The sequence below is a fragment of the Sylvia atricapilla genome, chromosome 9 (assembly GCF_009819655.1).
Source record: "Sylvia atricapilla isolate bSylAtr1 chromosome 9, bSylAtr1.pri, whole genome shotgun sequence".
NCBI classification, from domain to species: Eukaryota; Metazoa; Chordata; class Aves; order Passeriformes; family Sylviidae; genus Sylvia; species Sylvia atricapilla.
This window is the reverse complement of record NC_089148.1, coordinates 3630019-3657642: the sequence shown is the minus strand read 5'-3', so window position 1 is coordinate 3657642 and position 27624 is coordinate 3630019. Positions and strand designations below refer to the sequence as shown.

Here is a 27624-nt window from a genome sequence, read left to right as displayed (position 1 = left end):
ACAATGTCGTTCCTGGGCTATGCAGCTCTGCTCTTGTGTTGGATGCATTGTGCTGCACAAAGAGGTAAGCCTTAACTCCTGTCTTACACTGTATGTGAAGAGGGTAACTAAAGCAGTATGCAAAGGCTTCTATTGTATTGTAGGGTGGGTTTTTTTTTTTTCATGAACTTCTGACATTAATTGACATTTCTTCTGTCAGCATTTAGCACCTTTAGTATTTATTGTCCTGTTACAGGATTACTTTCACCTATTTATTTGCCTGACTACTGCTGTTATTTATCTGTTGCCCAACCTTTTTAATGATTGATATCACTATAAACTGGAGCCAGACAACTGATTTTCTATTAATTATGTTTGCTAATTCTAATATCTAAAACCAGGAAGCAACTGGTAGATTAAAATAGAAATGAACATTTATGGAATATTTTGTTTCTTTCTGGAATAATCTGTGAAGTGATCTGAGGAAGATGAATGATTACTACATTGACTGAAATGCTTCTAATGTATCTATTGACAGCTTTTAGTCTAGGAAAGGAGATAAATACATACAGGTATGCTTTTTTCATATTTAAAGGGGTAGGTAGTATTCTATGGATCTTTTCAGAAACCTCTGGTGTTGTCTGTTTCTCTGTTCAATATATTTTTCTTGGTTTGTGTTTATATTATTTAGTGTATCCTTAGTTATTTAATTTCTTTGCTTTATGTCTGAGTTTCTTTACATAGAGTGTCGTGCAGAGGGTGCTGTGTTGTTTTGGGCTAGTGTGTTTTTGCTTGGTTTAGATTGGTTTTAATTTTAGTTGAAGGTTATGAAGACTATATTAATCAAAAAGATCCAATGGATTTTGCTTTGAAAAACTGGAAAATCAGGAAATTAGTGTCCTAACTTAATTAAATATAAATAAATATTGCCTATAAGCAACTATTAGTCTAGTTTATTTGCAAAGAAGTGCAGTAAAGTTCAGAAGTTCGAAACTAAAGTTTGCCTGAATTTGCACTTTGTTTCCACAGTGCTTTTTTTAGGTCAGGGAGATTGGAAAGAAATGTGAATGTAGCAAAATTTTATTTATGTAGGACGACTATTACCATGGGTCATGCAAGATTCTTGTTTAAGCTTCACGCTGAAAGTCTGTGAGAGTTGTTCTGAGGGTTGGGTTTTCCACAAGGACTGAAAACCGCTTGTACCTGGATTTGTAACTTTGTAGAAGCTGCTACCAGCATATTGTTGGCAAAAAAATCGGCTTGAGCTATTTCTAACTGAGGTCCAGTCACATGTAAATACTGAATGAGTAATTCCTGCTCTCCTGGTCTGTCAGTAAGGGATTGAAGGTATGGATTCAGTGCATGCTTTTTAATATAGAAATAAAACCCTCCAGTGCTGGTGAGTACATAGGGTAACTGCATGATGGAATTAATGTAGTTTTGAAGTACAACCTGCCAACAGATTTCTTCTTCCTCAGACCACTGAGGAACTGCATACAAGTGCACACACACATCTATCTATCTATCTATCTATCTATCTATCTATCTATCTATCTATCTATCTATCTATCTATCTACCACTATCTGACACCTGATGGTAACACATAGTTTAACATCAGGGGAAGAGTGGGGAAGAGTTGAAATAAGACCCAGCACATCTTACTGATGGTGAAGAGACTAAAGATATTATCTTTCATTTTGGGTGGGGAGTTTAATGTAAACAAGGAAGAGTTAAGGGGCTGCATTCTATACAATAGACAATAAAAATATGATACAATTCAGAGGAAGGAATAGAGAAGCTGTCCCTGTATTCGATGACCTTTTTTTATAAATTACAGATTTCAGTGTGTGCTCTCAGCTTGCAAACTGAAAGTGCTAATTCAAATAAGATCTAATAAAAAATATGTGGAATTAGAAGCATTCTTTTTCCTCATCATTACAAAGAACTTTTGGGGTAAATAACCATTTTTAACACAATTTGAACACATTTTTAACACAGCTAGAGGATTCAAGTTCATTTTGCTTATTCCTACATTTTGCAAAAAATGTTGTTAGAATTTGAATGTCTTTTCTTACTAAAAATGTCTCTCCTCTGCTTTTTAGAGTAGCCTAGTACCCTCTAGTGCACAGAAACAATATTTTTTATTCAGATGTAATAATTCATAGGAGGAAGAATACTTAGCCAAGTAATAGGAAAAAAAAATGAATGTGTGGGCACATTCTTCCTTTAGCACGTCAGAACTATGGTCAAAGCATGTCTAATTTTTCTGGCTACTTAAAACTGCCAAACTTATGTTATTAAAGCTCACAATTAACATTGGTTTCTTTATATTTTCAAAATGTCATACAGAAGACTTAAAATTATACCGTTTTTTTTTTCTTGCAACAAATCTTTATTTCCCTGTTTTTAAAACAATTTTATAAAATTATGCCTCTAATTTGGTTGGTACTTCCCTGACTGGAATTTACAAAGACCCTTGAGAACTAACCCATTGTATTTAAGTAAAACTCACTTTCCGAAATTTGGAGTTTCTAACACAAAGTGAGCAGATAAAATACACCTTCTTCCACATCAGCTACATAACATGTGGTGTGATCTCTGCAGTGCAGTTCAATGAGCTTTAACTCCACATCCCTCACATGAGGAAAGATCCCAAAGATTTTTCCCATAGTCCTATTTCCAGGCAGCACCTGGACAACCCATAGGAAGGTTTAGGTGAGAATACTGCTGCTTTCTCAGCCCCATGGCCTTACTGCTGAACTGGGGAGAGGATGTAGAGGATGTCTGTGCCAGGTCTCTGCTGAGTAATGAATCTACTCACCAAGGGATTTCCTTCCCTGGTGGACAATTCTTCTCCCATTTACTTTCTATATTGAGATTTCATTCCTTTTCCAAGGCTTTATTTCTCTGGGCTTGTTCTATTTATTCTTGATGAATGCTCACCTTCCATGTTCAGAGGGAAAACAAATTTTATTGCATTTAATTAGGTAGGTTGTTCAGACTCTGTTACTGTGGGTGAAGCTTCAGTTTCTAAAATGTGGACATTTCAGTCACCCAAGCACTGAAAATTAGTCACTGAAATTAGGCCAATTCTTTCTTGACAAAATCATTTGGTCTTTCATTAACAGTTTCCCAGCATTTGCCTCTTTCCTCTTTAGTCTCACTTTTCTCATTCTCAAGCTGTCGAGGAACTTCTTAATGAAATTAATTCAGGTCAATTTGTTGTAGTTTGTATGGACTTGGCTGTACTTTTCATGTGCACTGAAGAAGGCCCAGAAAGGAGCTTTTGGGCAAGGACTGCATAGTACTGAGCTAATAAGAAATACCAGATACCACCATCCACTCCCCAAACTGAGTCAAAATGCTTGGAAGCTAAAGATCAAAGTGAAAACCCAGAAATAATTATTTTGTGTAATAAGGAACAAGAGGAGATAAGTTTTGGGATATCAGATGATATGAGCCTGGAGAGAAAGTTTAGGCAATGTAAAGGTGAGAGGTTTGGCAGAAATTAGTCAAATGACAAGTGAAAAAATGTCAGTGAAGGTAGTTATGGCTGGAGAAGAAAAATAGTTTGAAAGTAAACTCGGGAGTGCAGAGTTGTTCTCTGTGGCAGCAGAAGGACAGGCCTGGAGCAGCTCCTGCAGATGGAAGGGTAGGAGGTGTCTGTTGTTGGAACCAGGGCACTGATCTCCTCTCAGGTTTGTAACTAAAATCTGTTTCATGAACCATCACTGTGCTGGGTGGTTCCTTGGCCCCTGGCTACTCCTATGTGCTTCTAAATGTTTGTTCACATTCCTACAAAATGTGGATCCTTGTCAGTTTCCCATTTTGTGCTGATTCAGTAGAAAACCCGTTGGTTTGGTCACAAATGGCCCCAGGGTTTCTTGCTACATTTCCTATTGCAAGATTGTTTTGGCGTTTGTAGCATGCACTTCAGTCACAAATGTTTTTATTTAAAATTTTTAGCTTGTGAAGAACCCCCTCCTAGGAGGGTAAAAGAAGTGCCTACTAAAAGGTGGGAGAATCCTCCCTATCCACATGGGACTCTAGCAACATACAGTTGTCGGCCTGGGTACGTGAAAATGGGACGAGTTGCATTTAAGTGTGCTGATGGAGCGTGGAAAGAGCTGGACCCAGGGATAGAATGCAAAAGTAAGTATTTCTGCCAAAATATCTGCAGACATTTGTTCTGGCAGACCATATTCCTTGCCAGTGAAGTCGATGTGAAATTGTACCTTTGCTTGTAAATTACTTGTTTCTGCACTCTTTAAAATGTCATCCTAAAAAGGATGCGTGGAAAAGGGAAATTTTTAAAAGTTCCTTTTCTCCAGATCAAAGGATTTTTTTTTTCTTTACAGAAGATCTTATTCTAGGCCAGCCTTATTAACCCAATTTACATTATTAAAATCAATTGTTAAGTTCCTAGAAGCTTGCATTCAAAATTTTTTAGTCTAAGCAGGATAAAGAACAAACCTAGCTTCTGAACCTGAGTCAAGAGACAGTTTATTCAACTAGTTCTATGATAGATATAATTTCTTGCAAGTGGGGAATTATTTTTCCCTGCCTTTTCTTTTAAGCTCTAATTCACAACTAGGATGAGAGCTGCTATTTATTATCTCTAGCATACTGTGCTGAGAGTTTTCAAGTATCTCACACCCTCATATAGAATTCATTACTGAAGAAATTGAAGTTTGTTATCATTAGTCAGTAGATATCTCTTTTCTGTAATAAATGAGCTTTAAACACAAAGGAATTTTAGAAACAAGGAGTTATGCCTGTGTATCTAACGTATAAAAATTTTAGTAGTACAATATAAAGACTTGATCTGAGAATGTAAATATAAGTTCCGGGTGTTGTTCAAACAGAGATTGATACACACCATGAGTGAGAATTAATAAGTTACTAATAGCTTTTTTTTTACATTTTTGACTTAGTCTCTGTCTCAGTGTTTGGATTTCATTGTGTAACTAGTCAGTGAACAGGGACCTGTACAAAATTTGGTGTGGTTTGTAGCATGTTTTAGCAAATGCTGCCACCCAGTGAGCAGCTGCTGCCACCGGCAAGGAACACATGGGAGAGAGGAAGGGATGCTGTGCCACAGGCCGGGGGAGCACGGTCCCCTGGCACAGCAGAGATAGAAACACTGCTCAGGAGTTTCCATTTTCTCTGAATCCCACTGGAGCAGGTTTAGGGCCTACTCAAACACATCTTCCTTGGTAAAAACAGAGGAAGTTGATAGTCCCCAGGAATTAAATTACCTTGCTTGACAAGAATCAAGAAATTATTATTTTATATATTATAAATTATTCATGTATTATAAATTATATAAATATTACCCCTCCTGCTGAGGAGGGGCAATAGGTTTCAGCTATGCAGTTTGTTTTGCAGTCCATATTATAAGATCAGAAGGGGATGGGTGGGAGGGAGGATGTGTTCATCTTTGCCACTCTTTTGGGAATTCAAAACAAAGAGTTAGGGCCAGGCCATAAGCAAAGTCCTGTGGGGAGCTTTGAGCAGCAAGCACTAAAGACTAAAATAACTCTTGTGGCTTTAGATCACCCTACTTCATTTAGCACAACCCCCAGTAGATGGAGGAAATTTAATTTCTAATCATGGGTGGATTCTCTAGTGGAGGCTTTGGACCAGATTATGTCACAAATTGTATGAAAATTGCCATAAATTTGGTATAATTTTTGAATACAAGTTCAGCCTTTTTAAAGAAATAAAACACGCGGATTTCGTTTTTGGGGTTTGTTGTAGGTAGGTTGGTTTTGTTTGGCTTTTTTTAAATAAGCATGCCTCCAGTGTGTTATCACTGAAAACCATGAAAATCTCGATAAAAAGGAGAGGTTAATCAACTTATGCTGCACATTTCTGAATTTTTGAAAGCCCCCAAAGACCCATACTCACTACTAATCACTGGAAAAATGCTGTCTTTCTCATTTTCACCTTCCTGTTTATGGTGTAAGTAATGCTTTTTCCCTTTTTTTTTTTTTTTTTTTTTCAACCAGATAAGCCCTGTGGACATCCTGGAGACACTGAGTTTGGTTTCTTTGAACTTACCAGTGGAACTGAATTTGTATTTGGTGCCAGAGTTGACTACAGATGTAACGATGGGTAATGCTCAGTTGTTTCAATGTATGGGAAATAACATAAGGTGTTAATTATACTGTCAGTTATAGACTTATTATCTGTAATATAGCTTATTAATATTTAATGCTTGCTTATGTGTTGTAAAAAATGTTTGAAATGCTTGAAAGAAATTCTCTATCCATCTTCTCCAGGGAAAACTGCAGCAAGTCAAATACGTGGTATTGTGTCTGTGTCTGGATATTTTCCTTCTGAAAAGAAAATCAGCTTTGGTACAGTGCTTTAGCCATGCTTTTGCAGTGGTTATGTTACTGGTATCTAGCCTGAGTTCCACAAAGAGAGTTCTAAAATCAATATTCTTTTTAATCCCTTCAGTTCCTCACTCTCATTTTAGAGTAGTTGTCCTTCCTCTGAGTGCATTTGTTATGTAGCCAAAGCTTGCTATCTCTGTAATGAAGAAGCTTTCTTCCTTATTCCTTCCTGCTCTCTGATTTGATTTTATACTTTCCCATATGCCAGTAAAAGAGAACAAATAGGGAAAATGCAGGTAGAAAAAACTACTCAGTGTTGTCACACTTTGGTTATTGTATGCTGGAACACCTGAAGCTGTCTTCCTTTGCTTTTCAAAAACAGCAGCACAGTTGTTTCACTCACATAATGAAACTCTATTTTAGAGGTTTTTTACTTTTTATTTGGTAAGATACCAGATGCTCAGCCAAAGGAATTACCGTGAGTGTCAGGCAGATGGATGGAGCAATGACATCCCTCACTGTGAAGGTAAATGGAGTTTGACATTTATTCTCTATCAAATTGTCATTTTATCTGTCTGATACTATCTCAAATAATCTGTGACTGCTTTGCAAGTATTAATTCACCTATGTTTAAATTCAAGTTAGGCAGAAATGAAGCTCTTACAGTGACTGCTCAGCTCTTTTAGTCCAACAAGCTTTTGTTAAGAACACTTCACACAGTGGAGTCCTGCCACTTCCAGACTGGCTTAAAGCTGTGGCTCACCTAAAAGCCCTGACAGAGTAGCTGCCTTCAAAACATGGATTCCAGTGACATTTGGGATGATCAGTTTCAAACCAGTGTGAAGGCAGCGTGCATGTTTTTTATCTACTCTTCTCCTCCATCCTTGTGAACATCCTAAACACTGAGATTTTGTTAGGGTCTCGCTATTAGCATACTGTGGAAGACAGTCAGTAAGCAAGAGTGAGAACAAGGGGGACACAGACATCAAGACAATGGGCTGGATGGCTCAGATGATGGTTCTAGAAACCTTTTCACCAGTTTCAAACCTGAATGGTCATGAAAATAATTTTCCTGTTCTTCTGAGAGATAATTTTTAACTGCTTTATTTTAACATGTGTGGACAGCAGTGACATTTTTCTTTGGGTTAAGCATCTGATATCAGGAAAGGGTCTTTAAGAACAAATGAAAGTAGATATCTTGACTAGAGCTTGTTGTCTGTGAGTTGATATTTCCTTGTATTTAGATACTTTGCATTTAGTTTACTGGATTTTCAGGGCCCTCAATACTTAGGTATTGAGGTCTATCTGCACCATATGGAGGAAGATTTTCCAACATTTTTTGTCATGTCTCACCAAATACTTCACTTTCAAGTCCTCCTAAGTTATTTCTGTCATGGTTGAGCTCTCACTGAAATATGATTGCCTGTGAAAGAAATGTAGAATGTCCTAAATGTGAAGAACCCAAGAGCCAGAATATGAGCTCATGGAAAAGGCAAATGACTTTTAAGATGGCAAATGTCAGAGAGAAGTAGCTTTGGTAGACAAAACAGAAGCCAGTTTTGTACCTGCTCAGTGATATCTGTATGACGTCTAAGAATGAGCTTTGATAGTAATTTCCTCCCTTAATAAGACATATCTGATTATATAAGTTAATTTTTTTTCTGCAGGTACAAAATTAGACCTCTAATTAATGTCTACCACTGTATTTACTTTAGTAATATAATTGCTTTGATATCCTTAATTAGAATTTTAGTTAATAACTGAACTGTTGTATGCAGTGTGTAATGCAGCACTGTCCCAGATGTCTGTCCAAAGCAAACTCAGTTTGGAACAGCTCTAAACAAAGCCAACTGATTTGGGCAAATTTTGATGGTGTCAGTCAGGGCTCAGCTAACCATCCATAGAATGCAGGATCCTAGGGTAATTTAGATTGGATGAGGTCATCTAATTCAGTGGATGCTCTGTCTTCAAGGGCAGAGAAGAGGATGATGAGAGAGGGTCTAGAAGCTTCTTCCTATGTCACTGTGTGTTTTTGCTTAGGGCTTTGTATTACACTTGCTGCAAATGGTGTCTGAATACATAGCCAGTGTGTATATTTTTAAATATGTAAGGAAATTACAGTGATTTTTCTGTATTTTAACTTTTTTGTGTGTCAGCTTATTTTACAGACTTGACCTCAAAATTACTTTTTTTTTTCCCCTTTCCTTTTTTTTTTAATTTTTTTCAGTGATAAAGTGTTTACCTGTACAAGAACCAGAAAATGGAAAGATAATTATGTCTGGTGCATTTGAGCTAGGCCAAGAATATTCCTTTGGCCAGGTAGTAAATTTTAAATGTAATGCAAAATACAAGCTTGTTGGAGCTGAAGAAATTGTTTGCTCTGCTAATGGAAAATGGAGTAACGATGTGCCTCAGTGTAAAGGTAAAAAGGACACTGTTTACTGTGTGTCATTAAGAAGCTTTGTTCTCACAGACTCCTAAATCCTGGTTGCCATATGGGAAGCCACAAAGTTTTCACTTTATTTCATAGCAATTAAACGTTGTCTGTCTGTGGACAATCTTCACTGCATATATGAAAAAGTAGGATAAGAAAGAGAAATATAATAGTACTGGATACTAATATAATGATAATAGACCATCTGTTTGTTCCACATTTTCCCCAGAAGCTGTATGTTTTGCCAGGCTGCAGTAAAATTCTTTGATATGTCTGCCTAAGAGTCAACCACTTTAGTGTTGATTTAACAAAAATAATCAGAAACAACTTTGAATCTGTGTGAACCAAGCTTAATAAACAAGTAGGATTTAATCCTTAGGGTATATAGAATAATAACAAAAAAAAAGTTGGATTTTTCTTTCCTCACACTAATGAGTTTGGAAAATACAGAAGGTTCGTGTTTAGTTTTTGCAGAACCCCAGAATCAGTGAGGTGGTGTGGGGCTTCTGAAGGACCCTCAAAGCAATTAGCTGGACCAAGTTGCTCAAGAAAATTCAGTCAGTTTTCTTATCTCCAAGCATGGAGCTCCACAGCTTCTCTGGGTAACCCGCTGCAGTAGTTGAACTGTCTTTAGTTAAAACTTCGAAATGGCATTTTCATATGTATTTCTGTATTTCAACTCATGCCCATTGCTTCTCACTGTGTGTCTGGTGGCCAGTGAGAAAGGTCCAGTTCCATCCTCTTTACTTCTGCCTGCCACACTGGAGCCAGGAATTTACACATGTAAAAAACCCTGTCCTTCTTTCCCCAAGCCTTCTTTACTCAGACTCTCTTAAAACTCTCTTTGTCAGTTTTACCAAGTTCTTAATTATCTTCCTGTCCCTTACTGGATCTGCTCCAGTATATCCCTGTCTTTCCTCTGCTGGAAGTTCTGACCTGGAGAGATGTAGAGAGGCAGGATCAGCTCTTTTGGTCTGCTGGCAGCACTTTTCACAGTGGAGCCCAGGGCGTTTTCTGTGCTGCAAAGGACCTTTGCTGGCCTCTGTCCATCAGGACCACCAACATATTTTCTGCAAAACTGCTTTTCAGCCAGTCAAGCTTGCCTGCCTGCAGCTGCTACTGGTGTATGGGATTATTCCTTCCAGTTTCTGAACAAAGAATGTATGGGATTGAGTTGTCAGAATATGAATGAATCCCAGGAAGATAATGGTAACAAATACCTAAATATTCAGAACATCAAGCTTTTTAGATTATTTCTGTGTTATTTGATCATGAAGTATGCATTTAGAAGAGCAGAATGTGCATGTCAGGGTGGCAAATACATTTATGTTTTGTTCAAAATTCCAGGGCTGCATTTTGCTGCTTTGAAATCCCCATTTACTATATTTTGTACGACATGAAGTGGAATTAAACATTTACGCTTGTAATATTTGCAGAATATAGTGAGTTTCATTAAACAATGGCAGTTTCCATGAGCTATATTTCATTCTAAACACAAAATTAATTCAGTAGAAGAATCCAAAAAGAATCCAAGAGAACTCTTAGGTGTCCTGTTCTGTGACTTAGGAAACAAACCATTGAATGTCTTCTGGTTTTATGAATGCATTTTTAGGAAAGTGCGAGATCTTGGTGGTTTTATTTGTTTTGGCAAGGAACTGGGAACACTGATGTTCTTTTATAGATATTAAGCATTTTAGGGTCAATTTTTCAGATACTTTAATCATTTCCTCTTTTTGATGTCATGATTTAACTCAACCTGCTGGCTCTGAGAGCACATTTGTTGGAAATTACAAAGTGATTATCTGAAAAGTAGAAAAATGCTAAATTACAGCTAGCCTAGTGTCTTATTTTAGAATGTTTTCTGCCTTATGTCTTGATTCTGAATCCATGAAAGCTCAAAACAAAGCCCTGAAATTTGTCTTATGAATCATTTTGCAAATGAAGCTGTGCTTCACCGCATTTTCCACCTGGAACCCAGAATCAAGTGAGTGTTCAGATGAGTTCCAAACAGCTTCCAAAAAGTTTTGTGAATTCAAATTAATCATCACCCCACCACTCCTGAAAAAAAAAAACCAAAAAAAAACCAAAACAAAACAAAACAAAAAAAAAAAAAAAACACAAAACCACAAACCACACACCAAAACAAAAAATGCTAATTTTTATTTTCATAGAAATCTATTCTTAGCAAATAAAAATTAAAATACCTGGGTTTTTGTGTGTTTCAATTTCAGAAATTATCTGTGAGGTCCCGAAAATTCCACATGGATATGTTCGTTCTCCAAGGAAGCTTTACAAGGAAAATGATCTAATGCAGTTTTTCTGTGAAGAAGGATACAAATACAGTAAAAGAGCAGATGCACAGTGCACTGAATCAGGATGGAATCCACCTCCCTCTTGCACCGGTCAGTCTTACCTAAAGTGGTTTTGCACTTTAGTTCAGTTTGGAAGTAGTTTTTGAGATTAATAAGTTCATTTATAACAAAATAAATCCATCCATGAAGACTTGAAAGATTAAGTGTTGAGAGGGCCAAAGAACTGGATAAGAGTTTCCATAAAGAGCAGTAGCACAACCAGAGTCTTGTGAATCTCTACAAATTAACATATTTAAAATGCTAAAGTTCCCTATTGTTTTTAGACTCTCAAATACCTTCTGAGCAGTTCATGTGACAAAATCCATAATTCCTGAGACTAGTCATGTTTGATATCAGCTATCTGGGTCATGGATTTTAGCAGCACTAGAAGGCTGTATTTGAATATCCAGATATGCATGTCATTTCCCAACTGAAACAGTTTGAAATTTTGGGGAATTCATCAGTGCCTTGAATTTCCTTCAAGAAGTTGCCAAAATCTTGAAACTGGGAAAAAAAATGCTGGCAACAGGGCAACATTTTAGGATTTTATGCACCGCCCACTTTCCTGGGACCTCCTCCAGAAAGATACCTTTAGAAATAAAGACTTATTGTCAGTCTTAGAGCCCACTCAGTTTTTGACCTTTTTGATTCAAGATTAGTAATGATACTAATTAACATGCTTTGCCTACAGTTTAACAACATACTGCTTTTGTGGAGTGCCAAACAAAATTGTTTTCTAGACAGTGATATGCTGGGCTCTGGTACTAGGAGTGTACTCAGATAGTGGCTCTGGATCCTACTGGGCTTAGCCCTGGACCTAGAGGATGCAACAGAGCATGCATGAAAACTGATTCACCCACCCTTACTCTGCAGCAGCACCAACCTGGAGTTACCTTACAGTCATCCCTCCCCCAGCCCTCAGGGTGCTGGTGATGTTTTCTGAACTGGAAGAAGACACAAATAAGCCCCAAAAAGACAGGCTCTGGTTTATAAATATGTCTGCCTGACTTCTCTGGGCATAAAGATATCTTGAGTGTTTTAAAAGAATATTCTTGACCTTTTTCAGTTGTTGAAGTACTTCCAGTCTCAGTGCAGGACACTAATCTTAATCACACAACCCTTGAATGATCAGTTCCTAGTCAAATATAATTATTTCTGCATTTAGGACCTGCCAGGGAAACTGCCCACCTTTGGGACAGTGTCCATAAATGAGCCCAGCAAAACCCAGCTGCAGAACGATCCACGGGAGAAAATTAGTCAGGTTCAGCCTAATGGCTTCCAATTCTTTCTCCAACCATTCTCTTTGCAATTCAGCTTTAATCTTCTAATTAACATCAGTAAAAGCTGTCACTCTTCTCTTACAGAACCATACATTTCTAAGAGTGAGGAAGAAATGTAACCTTTCCTTTGCTCTAAGAAACATCTCTTTAATAATTTTAAGCAGTTATGGCAAATAGACTATGAAAACAAGAACTTAAGCAATGAATTTAAACATATTCTTTTTTTCCCCCCTGTTTTTATTTAGAAATTGTATGCTCTCCTCCAGTAATTTCCTCTGGGAACTTTAGACCTCAAAGAGACAAGTACACAGTGGGTAATACAATCACAGTAGAGTGTGCTGATGGTTTTCATTTTAAAGTGATGACTGGCAGAAACACTCAAACAGCTGAATGCACCAAGAATGGCTGGGTGCCTGAACCAGCCTGCGTCCGTAAGTAGCTCTCATGTACGAAGGTAGAATTGTTGGAAATGTCTCAAAGAAAAGAAGTTAAGAGCAGAACTTGAGGAACATTAGATATGGAACAGTTGCTTATTTTTTTCTTTGTACTGTAAAGCTTAATTTGATGGTTTAGAAAAATCACCTATAAAAACAATCTGGTATAATCCCGATTTACATTGTATTTATTAACACATGCATTACCTCTTACTGTGTTTGTAAATCTGTTAAAATGTGCTATAGTCAGCTCACTGTCAGGAAGGTTTGTGCTCCACTTCAGGAGTAGCATCCCAATCAGGATTTGTAATTTGGTGGTATGGAAAGTCACAGGACTTCATCTATTTTATAACTTGTCAGATAACAAAGCAAGGTATTCCTGATGGTTGATGAGTTCTTTCTTGGATTAAACTTCTCATAACTTCAATGATAGTTTAGCCCAATAGGCATAGTATACAAAAATAAATATATATATTTAGAAGGTAGATTCATTATTTAACACTCTTTGATTTTTGCTCACTGAGAAAAAACCTTAAAATGTGAGAGAAGCCCTGATGAAATCAGTAAAGGAACCTTTGGATAAGATGATTTGAGCTATTTCTGAAACATGCTCCTTTAGTATCTGAGTTAATGTTTTCTCTGTGTCAGTTGGGCTCTAAAATTCAGGTGTCTTTCTGAGCCCACTTCACTCACTATTGAATGGTCTATCCAGTGGGTGATCTGCTCTGCCCTGCCATGTAGGTTCTGGGTCAGAACGTTTTGGGAAGCACCTGAGTAAAGTTGAATGGAAGCTTCTGAGAATCTCCTTCGTCTATCCTGGACTTGTCCTGGAAAGTGTCAGTTTGTCTGTGGAAACAAGAGAAGAAAATTAATATGCTGCAACTTTAAAATAAGAATGAGAAGAGCCAGGAAGAGATTTTGGTGCAGGATCCTAAAGGTTATAAATGGAGGTGGAAGGAGTCATCTCAGTTTTAAGAGTTCACAGTACAATTTCTATATCTGAACTGGATGACTGGGCTCCCTTTATGGTCAGAATAAGAAATTTAATCAAGGCCCTCTACAGTGTCATCTCACTGTGCAATGAAAACAAACCTTTGGACTCACAAATCCCCCTCAGGACTCTGCTGAGAATGCTGCCTAGATCTCGGTTGGCTGCAAATGGAATTCAGGGAAGTAACACAGCTCTGGACACTGACAGAGACCCCAGGAGCAGAATGTGATTGTTCCTGCACTCCTTAGGATCTGCCAGGGTGTGCAGTACTGGTTCTGTCCATTTCTGAAAACGCTCAGATGATGAAGCTGAATCTGAATTGATTGTATTCTGAGCTTTCTGTCATGCATGTGTTGATATTGTTGCTCTTACATTCTCTTTCAAGGGAAACCGTGTGACTACCCAGCTATAGAAAATGGCAGGTTAACTGATTCTGAGGAGAGGAACAGAGACTCTAACTTTCCAAAAAGTTTTGGACAGCGTGTATATTACACCTGCCGAGATGACTATTTAACCCCCACTGGAGAATACTGGGTTCTAATCACTTGTTCTGAAAGGGGCTGGTTTCCAGAGCCAAAATGCCTGAGTAAGTACATTTCCACTTTATACTCCATTCTGGTTTACTTATCAAAGGTCTGTGCAGCAGAACTTGTTCTGATGGAATGCAAGACAAAACAGTTTCTGGAAGTCAAACTACTTTAGTTGACCTCTGGAACTGCAACCAGTCTGTCCCTTCCCATCTGCAGAGCACAACCTGTCAGCTGGGAACACTCTGAAATTATGCTATTGGATTTTGAAGATTGTTTACTTCTGAAAATACTCATTAGAGTAAGAAATACATAGTGAACCTTCCTCTTCTCTGGCTTCTGTGTAACATACAAGCATATACTTGATCTGCTCCACAGCTGCACACACAGAGTTTCTACTCTATGGGAATAGATTCTCCCTTCTGTGGCTTGGGCACATTGGCACTGAAGTCTTCATCCTCTCTGAAGGGCATTGCTTGGTCCCTTTGGAAAACTTTTAGACCTTTTGCACTAGGCTGAAATTGGTCATGGTAACAGCAAGAGAACCAGGTACACTGACTCAGATTTAAACTCAATTAGACTTCAAATTAATCTAAAGCAGCGAGGCCTACCCTCACACATCCTCAGTCCCACCAAAGGTCCTACCTATTGGTAGGGCACAAAAGTGGATGACCAAAGGTTGCTCTTTTCCTTGTTGTCCTCAGTGGAGTAGTGCTCAGTGCAGGAAATGAGTGGAGGAAAGGAGCAGGCACTCAGATAACACAGTAGAACATTCCTTCAGCCATCTGCCTGATGTCTGGGCTCTTGGGGACAGGAGGCCTTAGAGCCTGTGTGCTAAGCTGTTGCTCAAATCTCTAGAGCTGGTTTGAGAGGCTGCTACACTTCCCTAGAGATGACAAAATCTCCTGGAGGCAAAGGCTGAGGTTCACTCTTGGCACACATCAACATTCTAGAGACATACCAGACCAAACTGCTGTGAGAAGCACTGAAGTGAGCCAAGCTGGCTTGTGAACAATAGGTCAGAGATTTTTGGTTACTGGGCCACCTCATATCTATCACTTTATGTAGTGGCTTCCACTTCTGTTCCTGTGGTCCATTAATCACAAGGCACTGAAACAAAGCATGCTTTCATTCAGGTTTGCACTCGAGTGTCTTTTTGCCATACAAGGCTATAAAAGGTGCTTGGAGGCCTGTTTGGTAGTAATGCTTCCTAAGGATTCATTTCCCTCAGTTCTTGCTGAAATTTTTTCTCTGGTTAAAAGTGTTTTCCTTCCTTCTTTAGAAAAATGTTTCTTCAATGGGCTGGAAAATGGTAATTTCATACACCAGTGGAGGGAAACTTTTTACTTGCAAGGTAAAAAAGTCAGATATGTCTGCAACAACGAATACCAAGCTGAGCATGAAGAAGTCACATGCACAGAGAATGGCTGGGCACCTCCTCCAAGATGTACCCGTAAAAGTGAGTGTGTTTCTATTTTGGTGAGGTTTCTATCTAAACGATTTGTTGTAGCAGTAATTTCTGGAAATGAAGACTGTCCTTCACAAAATGATTTAGCAGTGAAGAATTTAACATGCTACAAAAGTTTTCTCTCAGAATACAAGACTGAAGACTTCTATCCATTTAAATACCATATGAAACATTATGTATTAACAAGGTATGGAATTTAAAAAGTATTCAACTGACCATGTAAAAACCATTTTCAAAATCCTACTGCTGCCTCTGTTGTCATCCTTCTGCTGTGATTTTTATGCATGTAGTTTAGCAGTGCTTTACTTGCAAGGAATCTTGCCTCTCTCTTTCAGAATACTGCCAGAGGACCACTTTTGAGAATGGCTTTTGGAACCCGAGGAAGACAAGGTTTAATTTAAAAGAGAAGAGCTCCTATCAATGTCACCCTGGCTTTGTGACTCCAGAAGGACAAGAGAGAGGGCACACACAGTGCCAAGAGAGTGGCTGGACTCCACCTCCAAAGTGCATCAGTGAGTGGCTAAAGGTTTCTGAGCTCCCTGTCATTGTCACCAGTGTATCCTGTGGACGTGGTGTCCTGTGGCCTCAGAGATTTGTTACCTGGATTTGTTGAGGTTTCTTACTGGGCAGAGAGAGACTCCGAGGGCAGATCCTCCAGAGATTAACCTTTCTCAGGCTCCAAAAAATAGAGAGAAAATGTCAAGGATCTTTTCAGCACTGAGTTAATGGTAATCACTGATCTTTTCAGTGGTTCTTACCTGATACAAGGTACATTTGCCCAAATTTACTCCCAATTTATGAGGCAACGTCTCTGAACTGAGGCATTCTGCCAAGAGCTTTATTGAAATGTGACCAATCTAGAGACAAATAGGATTCATTATTTCCAAGCTCCTTCCTCCCCTCAACTTAGTACACTAAGAGACTTAATCTTGTCTTGTTATCTGTTGGGCATAATATTGACCAACTTTAGCTGCTCTTTTATCTTGTCCCTTCATTTTTAAGATTGCCTTTACCTATTATTTTGTAGCTTTTTTCTGACTCTCAACTGACCATGGGAACATCAGTGCAAATCATTGGTTGTGACACCTAAATTAATAATAATGATGATAATATGTAGCAGAAGGAAATAATTTGATCCAGGGAAGAAATAGTTATCTGAGATATTACTTCTAGGCAAGTCTTGGAAGATCAACTCAATAGATAATACATGACTATGCTGCATATTTTACAATAATATTCTGACAATGCAGAATTATTGATGTTTCAAATGTACCTACAGGGATGATGCTTGCAAAGGGCAGTGTTTCTGGATAAGTAAATACACTGACTTTGTTTATTCTACAGAATCATGTAAAGCACCAGGGGACATTTTGATTCACCACACAAACAAAACTGTGTTCATGCCTGAAGACACAATGGAGTATTCATGTTTGGAGGGATATAAAACTACGAATAACATGCCAACTGATACCACAATGTGTGGCAAAAATGGAGAATGGAGTCCAGCACCCCAGTGTCGTGGTGAATATTTTATCTGTTTGCTAATCAGCGTCACTCTCTGTGTACAGCCTGTGAACCTTTTTTCTTTAAGCCTTCCTTTGCTTTTGTTCTAACCAGGAGCATTTCCTGTACTTTCTGTAGGTTGTCTCCTCTACATTAAAATACTTTTTTCTCCATAGAAATCGAATGTGCGCTGCCACGGTTGAGCAATGTATATTACTCTCCCAAGGAGAGCAAATACCACAGTGGAGATGTAGTGAAATTCACCTGTGCAAAAAACTACATAAGGGTGGGACCTGCCTCTACTCAGTGCTACCACTTTGGATGGTCTCCATCACCACCAGTGTGCAAAGGTAATTCTTCTGCAGTATAGATAGATAGATAGATAGATAGATAGATAGATAGATAGATAGGTTAGGACATAGGTTATTCCTTGTAGAATTCCCAATTTCCTTTTAAAATACTCAAGCTGCCATTCTTGTAGCACTTTTTTTTCTTCTCCCTTAAAACTGGGTGGATTTTATCAACCACTTTTCTCAGAGCAGGCATTGACAGTGCATGGAAGTGGGAGACTAAAGTGAGCCTGGGTCACCTGTATCCGTGTGTGATCTCCAGCCCAGCACAAATCCAGATATTCAAAGGCATAAACCAATAACACCTTTAACCCATTCCACTGTTTTTTCTTCACTTTAAATGATACATTCAGTTTGGCTTATGTTGTACTTAAGATATAACTGTGGTGAAAGTATTGAGTTCAGAGCATAGATTTGGTCTCTTGATTTCAGTGAGTGTCAGAGGCTGTGGACCTCCCCCTGAAATTACCAATGGAAGTATTGTTGATGGCTCTGTGGAACAGTACCAGCATGGGGACAGAAAGCAATATGAATGTAACGGAGAACTGAAGTTGGTTGGATCAAAGGAAATAGAATGTATTGATGGACAGTGGTCACCTCCTCCCTCCTGCATTGGTAACCTACACAGCTCTTCCTTCCTTCTGAGAAGTCTGTCATTCCCTGCGGGCTATTACATCCTAGATATTTTCACAATTAAAATGACATATTTGCAGATGTAACGTTGTGTTCAAAGTAACAAAATAATAAGATGAAATGGCATGACAAGCCATTGCTGACGTTGTGCTGGCACAACTGCTGCAACAGTGCCAGTCCCAAGCAGGAACTGCAGTTCCCACAGAGAGGTGATCGCTCTGCGATCCTCTCCGAGACCTTACAATGGGTTTCAGTTCTTGTAATAATTCCAACTGAAAGGGCACATTACAAATGTGCAGGTGGATGATCAATTATAATTTTGACTGATCCGAATCAGAGATTCAGGTGACTCGAATTAATTGAAGTTTTCCTTAGTCAGTTATGGATTATGTACCAACTGTTTGGGAAAGTGCCATCCACTGAAACTACCCGTGGATGATGCCAGTGTTGGAAAAGAAGGGAAAAAACAGGAGAGCAGTTTAGCCAACTGACAAAAAGATACATACTCCAGCTGGGATGAAATTTAGTTGCTGCAAGTAGGGGGTGTAGGTTTGGTTCACCAAATGCAAATAGAGTTATATTTATTGAAGTTTTTTCAGCGATTGATGTGGGATTCCTGTATTATTGTGGAATATTTCTGCTCTTTTCAACAGAAGACAAAATGCCATGTGAATCACCTTCCTCTATCCCGAATGTTGTTCTGCATCAGGCAGAGCAGAGCCAGTATTCCCATGGGGATGAAGTCACTTGTGGATGTAAACCAGGCTCTGACAATACAGAGGAGATGAAAATAAAATGTCTAAATGGCGAATGGAAGCCTTCACCTGTTTGTGCTGGTAATCTGTTTCCATAAACTTTCAGATGTGAGCGTAACATAGTTGTATAGAAAATTTGAAGGACTTCAGCTATCAGAATGTAGCTAGATGTGGCAGAGTTCCATGCATCAAAAGAAAGTGGTTTTAATTGACTCCTTTTAAATGGAAGCATGTCCTGGAAAGGCTCTGCACCTACAGCTTTGAAAAGGGAAGGAAATAGACACTTGCCCAGTGGTTAAAGTCAATCATTAAAAGGAATTAATTAATTTAGTAAGGAATTGTGCCAGAATGTGTTAGGCTTATCCCACCATAACCACTTTTAGGTGGGTTAGGCCTTCTCATAGTCACAGAATGAGTGAGGTTGGAAGGGACCAGAGTGGGTCATCTGGTCCAACCTCCCTGCTCAAGCACCCACCCAGTAAAGTTCTTCCTCAAATTCACGTGGACCTTTCTGTACACCTGATGGCATCTTCATCAGTGCATATTGTCAGATCTAAATCTAGTTTTTAAGCTCTTTTTATTGTTTTTCAGATGCATCCCCTCAATGTGTAGTTCCACAGGATGTTGAGCTGGTACACTCTGGCCAGTCTCGCACGTCAAGGAGGAACACTGGGTTCCCTAAAGTTATACACTACACATGTACATTGACTGACAGAAATGTTAAACAGGCAACTTGTGTGTCTGGGAGATGGACACCAGAGATTGCATGCCCAGGTGTGTTTTTACTTTTGCTGCATATTTTTTGATGTAGGCACAATAAGTGATCATTGTAAAGGATTCTTAGCATTGCTGTATCACTAGGCTGAAGTAGAAATGTTTACTTGACCATATGTAAAGGGTAGTGGTGGCCATCATTTGAGCAGTAAACTAGGTTTAGAAATGCACCACTTTAGTAAGGCATGCTCTCTGCTCTGACAATTGGAATGGTTGTCACTGGCACTTCTGATGTGAGAAAAGATGCAATGATCAGTTTGAGCTCAGGTCTTCAAAAGGGCTTTACCCTGATGCAAAACAGAGAGCACACCGCTCAAGCTCCAGTCAAAGTTCCTTTATTTCCTCTAAACCTTCATAATTTTCCTATTCATTTCTTTTCCTCCATCTTTCCAATTGCTTCCTAGTGAAATGCTGAGAAAAAAGCTGAGTTGGCCAGTGAAAAAGCCCAGACCCAGAGGAGGCTGTCCAGATGTAACACACAACAGAGGTCACTGTCTTCAGGGCTGCCTTTATGCATGGCAGAGCAGGATATTGTCTGTAGAAAGTGTGGTTATAAAACAACCATTGCCTCATTCCTCGCTTTGCTTATACCAGATTTATGGAGATGGTGCTCCCCTGCAAGAGGGAGAAATATGTCAATCACTGTCCCTACCTTACTTTTCTGGAACCACTGAAAGCAATAAACTATGCTCTGGAAGACTCCTCAGATCTCTGTCCTAGATCTACCTCATTCTCTCCCTTTTTCTGTGTAGCTGTATGAGAAAGAAAGGAGAGACTGCAAGAAACTCCATCTTAGCTTGGTGTAGAACAGCCGTGACTGTCTTTTGTGTGACTCTGAAAGCATATGAGCACCTGAAGGCAGCTCTGCTGTTTCTGAAGCAGAACAAACTAATCCTAGTATTAATTATTTAGTTAATTGAAGCTTGAGATATCTATTGGAGTTATCTAGCACCAGTGTTGTCTTGGTTGTTCTCTGCTGAACTGCTACACTGTCTTTGTTCTATTGTAACATGAATGTGTGTCCTCAGCTAAGGAGAGCGTGTGCCCACCTCCACCCCAGGTGCCTGGTGCTCAGCAGACAACAGTAGCAAGAAACTACAGGAATGGGAGTAAAGCAGCTTTTTCATGTCCTGACGGTTTCCAGCTCGTTGGTACAAAGGAAATAATCTGTACAGAAGGGAAATGGCAATCACCACCTTACTGTGTGGGTCAGTACTGGCAGAGTTCTTTTCCAACATTTTGTTATATCTGTCCTCCTAATTTGCAGTCGTCATGAGCAGGAGGCTGCTGTTATTTATCGAAGATTACCATGAATGGGGAACGGCAGGAAAGCAGTAGAACATAAGTGGCTGAAAAGGGTGCAAACCATTGCAGTCTCTTCATTTACACAGACTTACCTGAGATTGTGTACACAACTTTTAGGTTGTTCCTCAAGAGCTGTGTGCTTATTTTCTTGTTTAGTATATTGCATAAGAGAGTCTCATTTTTGACTTGGGGCCTTTAATAGTGTCCTCTATTCTGCAAATTATTTATTACCTAGTTACAGTTGCAATAGTGATTGAATGTTGTCGGTTTGGACTCCAGCAAGGCCTTTGACACTGTCTCCCACAGCACACTCCTGGAAAAGCTGGCAGCCCACAGGAATTGGACAGGAGCTCTCTGCTGGGTTAGGAACTGGCTGGGCCCAGAGAGTGGTGGTGGACTGTGCTGCATCCAGCTGGGGACAGTCACCAGTGGTGTCCCTCAGGGGTCTGTGCTGGGGCCAACTCTGTTGAATATTTTCATTGATGACATGGATGAGCCTATTGAATCTTTCAGTGGTAAATTTGCAGGTGACACTAAGCTGGGAGCATGTGTCGATCGTTGACAGGGATGATGGCTCTGCAGAGAGATCTGGAATGGTTGGATGGATGGGTGGAGTCCAGTAACATGAACTCCAACAAGTCCAAGTGCCAGGTCCTGCACTTTGGCCAGAACAACCCCTGCAGTGCTACAGGCTGGGGACAGTGCCCTGGAGGAAAGGGACCTGGGGCTGCTGGTGGCAGCAGCTGGACATGAGCCAGCAGTGTGCCCTGGTGGCCACAGGCACCTGCCCTGGAATCAGGAATGGTGTGGGCAGCAGCAGCAGCAGGGAGGTCACTCTTGCCTGGGCACAAGTGAGGCCACACCTCGAGTGCTGTGTCCAGCTCTGGGCCCCTCAGTTTAGGAAGGACACTGAGACGTGTGAACACATCCAGAGGAGGCAATGAGGCTGGTGGTGTTTGGAGCACAAACCCTGTGAGGAACGACTGAAGAAGCTGGGGCTGTTTAGCCTGAAGAAGAGGAGACCAAGAGGTGACCTTATCACTCTCTACAACTCCCTGAAAGGTGACTGTGGTCAGGTGGGGTTGGTCTCTTTCTCCAGACAGCAACTGACAGAATGAGAGGACCCAGATTTAAACTGAGCCAAGGGAAATATAGACTGGATATTTGGAAAATGTTTTTTACAAAAAGGATAATAAAGTGTTGGAATGGTCTACCTAGGGAGATGGTGGATTCACCACCTCTGGATGTGTTTAAGAAAAAACTAGACGTGGCACTTGGTGCCATAGTTTAGTTGAGGTTAGGTTTGGGTGGGACTTGATGATCTTGGGAATCTCCTCCAACCTAATGATTCGGTGATTCTGTCTCGCATTATTGTTTATCTGTGTTGTCTGTGTTTTGCAGAAGCGCCATGTTTGCACCCACCATCCGTAGAATGTGCTGATGCTCCCAGGCTGGAAAACCCAAACTTTAAAAGGGAAAGAGAAGGGGAAACAATTTATCTGGCTGGTGCTAGATTAAAGTATGTTTCTCATTCTGGATACATGTTAGATGGACCAACAGAGACAAGTTGCTCTATGGGAAAATGGTCTGCAGCTCCGTCATGCTTGGGTAATACCAAAAATCACTTATTTTGAAGTTCATTTAGCAATGAAATGGAAAGCATTTGAAACTGGAGATTGGTCAGTAAAAGCCAGTTTTTCCACTCCATATTTTGTTGTGGAATCCTATCTTCCATCATGGATGTCTTCAGAACAATCCTGATGGGATGAACAACTGACTTTCTGAATGCAGCCTAGTTTTTAAACATTCCTTCATATCCTTGCAGTCTTTGTTCAGTTCATATCTCTGCCAGGTGGGTCCCAGGCATATCCTCCTGATCCAGGGATCTCTTCTCTACAGAGTCCACTGGTGACTAAAAGCTGCCGTGGTGCCTCAGGGATGGAAATCACAGCAGTGTAGCAAGGGACAAAAGCTTTGAGTAAAACTTCTGGCAAGCTTAGAAACAGATTTGAAGTATTTCAGTAGCTGAAGTTTCTATATTTGGGGGAATGACTTATTTAATCTTCTGCTTTTTATACAATAATTAACTAACTGTAATTATATAATTATGTAATCCACTGTCAGCAGATGACTGTGCTGATGTTAGAAATAGCTCTCTAAAGCCTCTGTTTGATGGAAAGAGTACACTTCTTCAATGTGTAACCAGCAGCACAAGCATCAGATTTCTGTTATCTTTTCAGAAATGCCGTGTGGAAGTGTTCCAAAAGTTGCCAATGCTCAATTTGAAGGCAGAAAGACGGAATCTTATGTGCCTGGTGAAACAATTAGCTACCAGTGTGATTCAGGGTTCCAGATTGTTGGTTCCCCTGAAATTGTCTGCAGAAAGGGAAACTGGACAGCCCTGCCCTGGTGTGAAGGTATAGGTTCTACTTCTAAGTAATCCATGATCCTTCTGAGCGTTTCATGTTGTGAATAAAAATCATTTTTGCTTGGGCATGCCGGTAAGTCAGGCCAGTAGAGCCAACAGGTGACTTTGAATGAGCTGTTACCACATCTACTTTTCTGGCTTCTGGGAAACAAGAAGCAGGGCAGATCAGCAAAGCAATCATCTCCCTGTGGGCTGGAGCTGGTAGCTGAATCCTGGCTCTGTTGAAATCAAGCAGGCAGACACTATGGAGGAATGCACGCTGGCTGCAAAGGAGCAGATAGCTGTTGGATGATGGATCTTCTTTTCACATCCCTAAACATGTCAGTTGCTTTCAGGCACCTTCAATTAGTAAATAAAGCGTGCCACTCTCCAAAGTGATGGCACACCATGCTGTGCAGCACAGCTGGTGGTCTCTGTGACTTCTCTCTTTTTAGTAACTTCAGGCAGACAATAGTGGGTGCTGAAGTATTGCGGAATAAACCATATAATGTATCAGAAGAAACCTTTCTTTTCTACCTGGAGAAAACGATGTGCATTAGTCAAGTGCTTTTGCTCCCCGGGAGCTCTGGAATGCCGTGTTGTGTGTCTCTTCTGGTGCTCACTCCACACTCCTCTCTTTGCAGATGTCAGCTGTGGAGCTGCACCTGATATCCCCAATGCACACATTGCAGACACTCCTCAGGAGAGGTATCTGCCTGGTGACAGAGTGCACTATCAATGTGAAAGCAATTTTCAGATGACAGGTGCAAATTATGTCTTCTGTTCAAATGGTCAGTGGTCACGAAGACCAGATTGCAGAGGTAGGAATCTGTGCTTTCCCCTTGACTGTTAGCACAGAGGCAACCAGTTCTCTTCCTAAATACTCTAAATAAAGACTTTGCCTTTTTTACTTCTTTCCTTTGGCTACTCCAAATTTGAACCTGCTATTGTTTCCTTGCACAGCACTTGAATTAAATTTGATGCTTCTAGAAAATACTGGGAATCTTTCCACCTATAGCAAAGATGTTCCTGAAGCAGCAGGGCCTGGAACAGGTTCTGCTCTGTCAGTCTCCTGTATGCTGTTGGTATTTCCCCAGCGTCCACCACTTCAGTGACTTTCAGTGGATAGAGACGTAAGGGCTTCTCTCTTGGGCTCGAAGCAGCAGTGGAAGCAGCAGTAGGATGGGGAAGCAGCTCTTCTTCTGCAGTGCTGCACTCTGACCAATGCAGACCCCAGCAGAGACCCAGATCTAAACCATGTGAGATCTGCTAGGGCCATGGAAGTGGAAAGGAACATTCAGGAGCTGTGCTCCAGAGTCCCCTGTCCCAGTCTGTGGCTGCAGGGTGAGCACAGCCCCTGTGGGGCTGGCTGTGCTCACCCAGGCCTGGGCAGCACAGGCTGACAAGCTCCTCCAGCATGACCAGCCCTCCAGAGCTCTGCACTTCAGCAGGGAATCAGGCTGGCTGCAACCCCTGTGGTTTCCAGAATGCCAGTGTCCCTGGGGAGAGACAAGGCTGGTGTGCTTCTTGTGCATAGTACACAAACACTGGTTTATTCAAGAAACGTCTGTGGACCCTGCCACCTCCTGGGAGTCCCAGCAGTGTTCCTTTGCCATTGCCACATCTCACTGCTTCCCCCCTGGTGAATTCCTGTGACTCACCTGAGGCAGAAAAGCTGTACCAAATCTGGAACCAGGCTAATTCCTCTCCCTTCTGATTGTACAGATGAACATAACACCTGCAAAAGCGACCAGAGCCTTCTGTCTTTTCAGATGTGACATGTGGACCTCCTCCAGAAATTGCTGGTGGTGGAATTGCTGGTACTAAAAAGTCCCGGTATAACCCTGGGGAGAGTGCAAAGTATCAGTGCTGGAAAAGTTTTGAGATGACTGGAGATTCCACTGTAGTGTGCCAGAATGGGACCTGGACAGAGCTGCCAACATGCAAAGGTAATTTCTCTCTCTCTCTCCATCCATCCTGCTGTCAGTGAGAGCATCCTAAAGGTGCCTCATTGTCATTTGGCATCTCAGTGGCCTGACAGGGCCCAGCTGCCATGGCTCTGGCACACTCAGGACAAGGCCCTTTGCCCAGGTCTCTGTTCACATGGGCTGACTTTACCAAGCTGCGGGACCCAGGTGGCTTCACTCAAGAGGGCCAAGTGCCAGGCAGGACAAGATGAAATCCTGCAGGCAGCTGCAAGCACTGAAGGTTGTGCTCAGGTGGGGTGAGCTGGCACTTGTGAGCCTGAACATTGGAGAAATGAGAAACTCTTGCTCCTGCCAGCTCTTGGGTGTTCTCTCTGCTTTCCTCCACTTCTCTGAGTAGTGCCAACACAGGGTGGGTGGTATTTCTGACCAGCCCTTCTCTGCAGTTGGACTTCCTCTCTGATTGGGAAATTTCTTTCAGGACACGCTGGAACATGTGGCACACCTCCGGTTATTCAAAGTGGAGAGCTTCTTGTCTTCCCCTTGCCAGAATATCAACATGGTGATACCCTGGAGTACCAATGCCCAGATTACTATACCATAGAAGGATCTCGAACAATCACCTGTCTCAATGGGCGGTGGACAGACCCTCCAGTTTGCCTGGGTAGGTCGAGGCATGTGCTGGCTGGCCAAAGGCTGTGTGACTGCTCCTCTTGTCTTCCCCTCAGGCCCTGAGGGCAGCACTGGTGCTGGAGGCACAGTGCTGGCAGGGCAGAATGGCAGTGAGTCCTCCTTTTGTCCCAAAGGAGTTTCTTCTTCAGTTCAGCTTGTGTAGTTCCCTCAGCTGCCAGCAGGTCCATAGGGAGGGGAGTTGGCTGAAGCCTCCTGTGAGGGGATCTCCATCACTTGTGCAGAGCTCCTGAGTGCTCATCCTGGGGGCACGGCTCCACCCAGCAGGCTGTGAGCCAGGAGGATGGGTCTGCAGGAGTGGCAGTGCTGGGGAAAGCCGGGGTGCCTCTGTGAGGAGACAACAAATTTAGAGAAGGACTGAGAACAAGGGAAGGAGGGATCTCAGAAAAGGTATGGGGAAATTCAGTGGTGCCTGGTGTGTTTTCCCCCCTGTGTGACAGTCAGTGTGACAAGGCTTCTCCCAGGGCTTTTTTTTCCCCTTTAGCTTGGAGGTGAATGTCTTTTCTTTTGCAAGTGACTGAGGGATAGAGCATATACTTGGAAGCCTTTTTAGATATGAGGGACTTCAGTAGGCTCTAGGGGCAAAACAGTTACATGTGCTGTGTCTGTGTGAAGTGCTGACTCTCTTCTCTTGGCTTTTTAAAGTGGCCTGTACAGCATCAGAAGAAGATATGGACAGAAACAATATTGAGCTGAAATGGAAAGCACAAAAGAAGCTGTACTCCACATCGGGTGACTACATTGAATTCCGTTGTAAACACGGATATTTGGAAGACCCAAGCACTTCCAGCTTCAGAGTACAGTGTGTGGAGGGGACATTGAAATACCCACGGTGCACACTGGGAAGTAAGTCACCCCCTCCTCTGCTTTGCTGCTCTGTGGTTGCATTTTCAGTGCTGAGGGGAAGCAGAAATCCCCTGCCTTTCCTGGCTGGGAGCCACTATGTGGGAGCCTCCTGGAAGCTGCAGGAATGGAGGGGCAATGCCCCCAAGAAGTCATTGCCCAGCACACCTGAGCTGGGGAGACCTCTGGGGAAATGGCCCTCGGGGCACTCAGGGGGTGCCAACAGAGCCTCAGTTGTCCAGTGTGAGATCTACAGGAAAAAAACAGAAGTATTTTCTTGCAGGGAGCTGTGCCCTGGATAGGATCACCATGGAAAGGAGCCATATTCAGTTGCAGTCCTCCAGGCAGTTGAGCCATCACTATCACTCAGGGGAATCTGTTGTCTTTGTGTGTAAGCCTGGGTACCGACAGGTTGTCCCCAGGGATGACTTCATAGCACAGTGCCTGGATGGAGTGATTAAATATCCCAAGTGTGAAGGTAAGTGCTCCCTGCCACAGACATGAGGCAGGGCTTGTAGGAGGCAGTTCTGCTGAAACTGCCTGCCCACTGCCCTGAGGAGCCCCTGGGGTCTGTCAGGATTGGTATTCATGCCTTTTGACCTTTTATTTTTTCCTTTACACAGGATGATCGTT

At 41.2% G+C, this 27624-nt stretch overlaps 1 protein-coding gene across 1 annotated transcript; it reads left to right on the top strand.

Annotated features, from left to right (window-relative positions):
• Nucleotides 1-27619, top strand: CFH (complement factor H). Its single transcript, XM_066325519.1, has 24 exons — nucleotides 1-64; nucleotides 3947-4132; nucleotides 5992-6097; nucleotides 6771-6847; nucleotides 8549-8743; nucleotides 10987-11157; nucleotides 12632-12817; nucleotides 14197-14397; nucleotides 15621-15797; nucleotides 16142-16318; nucleotides 17151-17327; nucleotides 17486-17659; nucleotides 18092-18274; nucleotides 18946-19128; nucleotides 19639-19821; nucleotides 20850-21029; nucleotides 22528-22734; nucleotides 23367-23543; nucleotides 24178-24354; nucleotides 25306-25482; nucleotides 25940-26122; nucleotides 26794-26994; nucleotides 27275-27469; nucleotides 27615-27619. Exons 1-24 carry the CDS (start codon nucleotides 4-6, stop codon nucleotides 27617-27619), a joined length of 3939 nt encoding a protein of 1312 aa, XP_066181616.1. The 5' UTR covers nucleotides 1-3.
• Nucleotides 27620-27624: the final 5 nt, after the last annotated feature.